This window comes from Plecotus auritus, assembly GCF_963455305.1.
Source record: "Plecotus auritus genome assembly, chromosome: 5".
NCBI lineage: Eukaryota > Metazoa > Chordata > Mammalia > Chiroptera > Vespertilionidae > Plecotus > Plecotus auritus.
The window spans coordinates 11,660,453-11,667,542 of NC_137776.1; the positions used below are offsets into that span (position 1 = coordinate 11,660,453).

Here is a 7,090-nt window from a genome sequence, read left to right on the forward strand (position 1 = left end):
GTAACCCAATGTACCAGACATATGTCATTTCAACATGTAGTCAATATAAAACATTATTCTGAGGTATTTTGCATTCCTTTTACGTACCAGGTTGCCAGAATCCGGTGTATATTTCACACTGATGGCACATCTCAGTTCTCACTGGCCACATTTCCAGTGTTCAGTAGCCACATGGGGTTCATGACTTTTCTGGTGACAGAGCAGATCTAGACCCTTCCACGGGAGGCGTGGGGCTAGTATCGCCATAGGTCCCACCCAGAGAGAGGGCATTGCCAGCTATTGAACACTTACTGTGTGCCAGGCACTGGGATTTATCTCATCAAGTCCCAACGACAAGGCTGGGGGTTAGGGCGTGTTCAACCCATCTCATCGCTGAGACAACTGAGGCTCAGCGGGGTGAAGTCACATAGTGGCTGGAACCAAGGTCCGCTGCCCCAGGCCTCTGCTGCCAGAGCCCTCAGGTGGAGGCGTGGGCTGCGAGGGACCAGTGAGGTGGCAGCTGGAGCTGGGCCTGTCTTCATGAGCCATGGGCTCAGAAAATTTGTAGTCTGGAGATGAGCACTTAATAGGTTTTCACCCATCATCAGAAGTTGGTTTGAAAGTCAGTCAGCCAATAGGAAGCTACCCAGTGTTGATTGCTAGCTAGGAGGAAGCAGCCCCTTTGGTTTTCTGCACAGTATTTGTCACAGGATCTCCCTTTACCACAGGTATCATCCTACCGTTCATCATCACTGTATCATAGTCCCAGACATCCTCAAATGACGGTGCATGGATTTCCTCCTTTGCTTTTGTGATGTTGTTGTCTCGTGGACTTGGTCCGGGTTAGTAGTTTGCCAGGAGCGTAATCCATTGAATAGCAATCCGTAGTCACAGAATCTTGTGACTGACATTTTCTTTATGTAGTTGGCACTGAGATGTTACCTACAGGTTTTGCTAGCTGTCCGTCCAACATTCCACACAGTGGGGAAAACAGGCAAAGGAGAGCTTTGGGGCATAAGCAACAGGAACCTTTGAAAAATCCATCCAGTTTTGGAGTTAGGCTCATCCTAATACAGTTACTGCCAATGTCTGTGTCACCAGTATGTCCTGTCTGGGTGTGTGGTAGTAAAATTAAGGAGCAGCTCTTTTAAAAGGTGAGTTTCAGCAAACTGTGTTGTTTCAAGCATCCTTCTGAGGTCTTCATATACTACCTTACGAAGCAATGATTTAATGTTCTTAAACATGATAAAAGGAGAAAAAACTTAAATACTTGTTAAAGGGGTACAGTTTAGAGGGTTACTATGTCAGTTTATCCAGACATATCCCATCAAGGAAAACCTAGTGGTAGCAATACATCTTCCGAAAGGACTTCTTATACTCATGCAACTTTAAAATATCTAAGTAATCAAAAGCATGCCCAGTTCAAGTTAAAATGGAGGTGTATTTAGGGAGGTTAGATAAATTCAAACATAAGTCTGTCAGGTGAGTTGGTGAGACCAATGAATTTTGGCTCCTTTTTTGTTCAAACGAATTCACTTGGAATTAGTCCATGTGGCTTCTAAGTCAGTAATAGTCCAGTTATTCAGGATCTAAATGTTCTGGTTGGTTTACTGAGAACTTTGATTCTTTGCCTTTGACTTTGCCATTTCACCAGAGAACTGCTCTATCAGAAGTACAGGAAAGGTAAAACTGAAGTCAGGTGAGTTAGTTTAAAAGGCAGGAAGAAGAAGTTAAAGACAAGGTTGAAAAACACACAGGCCTGCCCTAACCGGTTTGGCTCAGTGGATAGAGCGTCGGCCTGTGGACTGAAGGGTCCCGGGTTCGATTCCGGTCAAGGGCATGTACCTTGGTTGCGGGCACATCCCCAGTGGGGGGTGTGCAGGAGGCAGCTGATCAATGTCTGTCTCTCATTGATGTTTCTAACTGTCTATCCCTCTCCCTTCCTCTCTGTAACAAAAAATCAATAAAAATATTTTTAAAAAAAAAACAAAACAAATAAAACACCAACACACAGGCCTGTTTTGGATGACTTGAGTTCTGTTAAATCCGCGTTCTTTTCTTTGCCTCACACTTAACTTTCTTGTGTCTCCATCCCTACACATTACAAGGGTATTTTATAGCCAGAATGCCACTTTGTACAGTTTTTCCTTTCACTTTGTTGTGCATGTTTGTCTAACTCACATTTTTCTGTAGAGTTTCCTATATCCTTAACTAAAGTAATTTAAAATAGGAATGGGATAACTTTATTCTTTACATAGTCTTGTAAATGGAACTTGTAATGTCTGGTTGTAAGGACAATGTGAATTTGTAGGTAAATGAATTGTATGGCAACCAAGCATATCCCGTGGATTTGGGAGAAATAGAGCCTGAGATTTGAAGATGAAAAAAAAGGTACAAGATACAAACAACTTTAACTGCCAGTGCCAAAGGGCTTATTTTTAACATAGGAACTCTATCACAGTCTTGAGAAAATATTAATCTTAGGTCCATTCCACTTTATTTAACCTTTAGTTCACAAGTGGTTGATTTTTTTAAATGGGTCTCAATACTGTTTTCTAAAATGACATTCTATAATTGTTATTCTATAGAAAACTGTATAGGAAGTAAGTACATTAGAATAACTTCAATGGGAATATAATTTAAAATTTTTTAAATTTTAAATAAATGTGTTTCCATTTCAGTAAAAGAAATAGGTGGCATGTATATTTTGGCAAAGGAGCTATTCTGTGGTTATTTACTTTATCAGTCTTAAGTTATTTTTTTTTTCCCTTAAAGAAATTGTTGTGATAACAACATGTGAATTTACTGCTTTTGATCATGACTGAGTCTGTTGCTTTCATGTTTTTTTGTGAGCAGTTATGTTTTTTAAAACATCTGTTTTCCTTTTTGGTTAATATTATGAGCATGGATGCCAAAATTACTTTTGCTCTAGATTCTTCATTTTGTTTAAAATGTTTCTTACACTTATGACAAGCCAAATCCGCCTTTTAGAAGGTGCTATTGCTACCTGTGGAATAACTGGCAACAAGACAGGCTTTTTCTTTTCAATGGTTGGCTTTTACTCGAAGGCATTAAAAAAAATGGCAGAATTTGTAGCCTTGGGTATGTCCAAGGTTAGGACTGGGTTGTCAAGATTTTTTTTGAAAAAGGAAATAAAAGGAAAACTGCCACCATGAATTCACTGTACTATTCTAAACTTAGGATTCATTCCTTGATGCTTGGACCAGTGGAGTGAACCGGACCAGTGGAAGTGCTTAATTTGCATTAAGCTAAGAATACTTAACTCCGCACTTTAAGGTTTAAGTTTTATTCTGCCTTAAATTAATGATAGGCAGAGCAGCCCTGAACAATATATTTTGTTTATGCAATCCTGTTTAAGAATATATTTTATGTTTTTTTAAAGTTTGTATCTTTCATCTGTTGAAGCTGTTTAAAAATTTTTTAAATGCAGTTTTTTCAAATTTTGTATTTCTACTAAAATTCTCCCAAAAATCAGCATTTCCAATGGTGATAAATATTGTTACTATGTACTTATGTATTCCCTGTAACACTTGTTGCTGCCTCACAAGAAAATAGAACTTTTATGTTAAAATAAAGTCTGTTCTTCTTGAGTTTTTTCCTGTGTACTTTTGTGAATATAGCCTCAAATTTTCTTTTCAGACACCTCGAGACTGAATTAACTTACAAATAGTATATTCTTTTTTACAAATTGATAGAAAAATACGTTTGTGTTCAGTAGCAGGATATATAACATTGTCACTTGTTACTTCCTTGCTTCTTCCTTCCTTGCTCTAGAACGTCAGGTACCTGATATTTGTGGTAAATGCTAAGCAAACTTAACACAGACTTTTATTGAAAGCATATTACATACCGTTATACACTTTGTAGATGATACAAATTTTAAAAAGACGTAGACGTTGCTCTCAAGCATAAAAATTAGAAGGTGAAAAGGGGCCTACATGACTGCAGGAACGGATAAAAAGTGATAAGTAGTTTCAGCAAAGTACACGGAAAAGTGTGATGAGAGTTCAGACACTGCTTCCACTTGTGAATCAGGGAAGGCCCCCATAAAGAAGTGAGATCTGAAACGGGCCTGAGATTCATCAGTTTTTCAATATGTAGCCTTTGCTAGGATCTCATTTTATCCAGAGTTAAAATAAGAGTTTTATATTCTCAGAACCAGGGTACAGGTCGGAAAACAAGTCCTGCAAAATTACCTTTAGCTTATATTAATAACTAACCATTAAACACAGAAATAACAACACATAAGCAACCAAAGTTGTACATGGAGACTGAATGGACATTATCGCCATGCTGCGTTTAAATATGTCTGGAACCCCAGGGCTGCTGGAATCTCATTCCAAAGGAATAAGACTGGCAGGAGGCTCACAGTGTGACCTGGTAAGAACAGAGAGGAAAGTTACTCTGCATGAGGTGGAGGTGAGCATTGAAAGTAAAAGGAAGGGGACTGAGGAAAGAAGAACTAAGCAGGGAGAGAGACAGGGAGAAGGAGAAGGAGAGGGAGAGGGATAGGGAGAAGAAAGGTGGGAAGAAAAGTAGGGAGTGGATGAAAGAACAGGAAAGATGTGCAAAACAAACTCACCAGCGCTTCCTAAGCCAAAATGCAAGAGCTGTCAGGAGCACCAGGGGCACCATCACTGCCAAGAGGATCAAGTCCATGGAGCTATGGTGACGTTCTGTGGGTTTGGGTGCACACAAGGTGTCATTTCAAACCCACCCCGTTTACTGCATTTCCCTGGTCTGCCTTTTTTATTAGCGTGTTTGCCTCACTAATCTTTGTTCTTCCTTCCTCTTCAGAGTTGAATCTTTCATCTGACCCTCAACATCTTCCTACTTCGGCAGGTCTCTCGTTTTCTACTCTTCTATTTATTGAATTAATTATTTTCATTCTTTTGGGTCTGGAGGCCATAACTCCCAAATGTTTTACTTGGCTCTCCTGCTCAGCTGTGGACCTTCTACTCCCATTCCCAGTGTGGGCCCCAGTTTTTTCTTACCCAAGTAGAGGAGGATGTCCTGGCCTCCTAGGCTGCTGTGTGTCACCCGGCAATATAGGCCAGATGTCTCAGTGGCTTCCACCTCCAAGAAAACCTGAAGGTACCATGTCCCATCAGCATTGGGCAAGATACCACTCTGTTGAGTGCCCTGCTGTACCTGTTCACCTCACATCCACTTTACCCAAATTGGCTTTGGATGGAAGCCAGAGACATGGCAAACCAGCATCTGACGGTGAGGACCGGGATTGGGGCCAGTGGACAGCCAGGCCTCTGGTTTTACTGCAGAGGACAGGAAAGATATTTAGGTAAGGACTCTGACACAGACTTGGAGGTTCATGTCTTCACATCAGCTTAGACAGATACATCTATCACATGCTGGAATTTCATGCATTATCCTTCTCTCTCCTGAATCCTTGTCCTCAATTTAAAGGGATGGTGGGAAGGTATTATTTTAGAATAGAAAAATGCTTGGAGGATGGATATGGGACTGACCTTCTCTCTGAAGATCTGCCTTCCCCGCATCAAGGATACTCAAGAGGAAACGTGGGCAGGTGTCACTGAGCATCCTCTGTAGTATTCTGTTGATGACATGGTACTGATTGACTAGCCTGCACATAGGCTGAGCTGTAATTTCATCCTTTACCGATGGCAGCCATGAACTGTTCTGGAAATGCATGAGCTCTGATCCTTGATAAGCAACTTGCAGGAAGACTACCTTGCCTTCCCCAGGGTGCAGTTCACTGCCTCCTGTTATCTGAATCTCAAAGGGATCTAGGGAAGAAGGGTTGTAAATTAGAGGAAAGAGGGAGTAAGGATGAAATTAGTAAAAGCAAAAAAAGGAAATAAAAGAAGTTTGGGGGATTTCAGGTAATGGAACAAAGTTTGGTTTGATCAAAAGTTCAGAAAAAGTGTAATTGATGGTAGTTGAAGGTGGAGGAAAAAATGAATGACTAATTTTTTTGGAAATAGAAGTAAGCAATATGTTGAAAGACGGTGACCTAAATGGTGAGAGCAAGAGAATAAGGAAGCAGGTAGTGTGAGAGTTGTGATTATAATAACCTAGAGTGAATGAAATGCAATAGGTTACAATAAATGTACAGACAGAGGATGCTGAAGAGATTGAATGTGGTTTGAAAAAAATGGAATAAGGAGCTCATTGCGACACACACCCCTCACCCAGCACATTGCACCTCCCGTTTGGGAATTGAACTTACATTTAAGCTGCCACTGATTGGCATGTATGTGAAGTTCGTGCGGCATTTCAACGGAGAACATACGGTGGAACTCCACAAGTTCTTTTATCTCTATCTTGTTTAAGTTGCCCTTGGACCAAGGACGCAAGAAAATAAGAGTGCGAGAGTTGCTGTCCCAGCCATGAGTCTGCAAGTCACCCAACCAAGCAGAGTGCCGAATTCTCACCCAGGAATGGTTGTAGAAGGATGTGCTGTGGATCATTTTGAAGGAGATCTCCTTCTGGAAGGCTGTGGCAACAGAACAGATAGACTGAGGAGAAGAAAAGGCATCGGGAAGGAGAGAGAATGTAGAAAGGTGCCAGGAAGGAAACACTCAGAATCTGGAGATAAGGGGAGCCATGGCTTCCTCAGCAGCATTCAGCTGTCCAGGGCCCCATGCTTTACAAACAACCTTCAGAAGGGCTCAGGGTCCCAGAGTACGGGATACTCAGGACTGTGCTGACATTCTCCTCTCCAGGTATGTTCTGAGGACGCCGCACCACACAGAAACACACACACACACACACACACACACACACACACACACACACACACACCCCTTTTGCACCCAACAGTACAGTGGCCAAGTTCTTACCATCTTCGTTGTCACCACCTGCGAGGAGAACAGCTAGCAGTAGAATTTGCAGAAGCAGCATTTCACTTACAGATGTTATTTCTTTCTCAGGAAAGTTGTCTTTGGCTTCAGTTTGAAATAAAACTACTCCACACTACCTCTATTCTGACTTCCTTCGTCTAACAACGGACAAAAAAAAAACAACAACAAAAAAAACCCCCAGTGCTCCTTCCCTAAATTCTAGACACCAATTCAGCCTCTCATTTCCCCTCAAGTTCTGACTCTCTTAT

General features: G+C 41.3%; 1 protein-coding gene across 1 annotated transcript; it reads right to left on the minus strand.

The window, feature by feature from the left end:
• Positions 1-4,578: 4,578 nt before the first annotated feature.
• LOC308249588 (T-cell surface glycoprotein CD1a-like) lies at positions 4,579-6,882 on the minus strand (the record flags this gene model as incomplete). The annotated part of the gene is given in 6 exon segments (XM_080671140.1): positions 4,579-4,676; positions 4,995-5,160; positions 5,164-5,273; positions 5,487-5,765; positions 6,209-6,475; positions 6,822-6,882. Coding segments are annotated over 6 exon segments (981 nt in total).
• Positions 6,883-7,090: the final 208 nt, after the last annotated feature.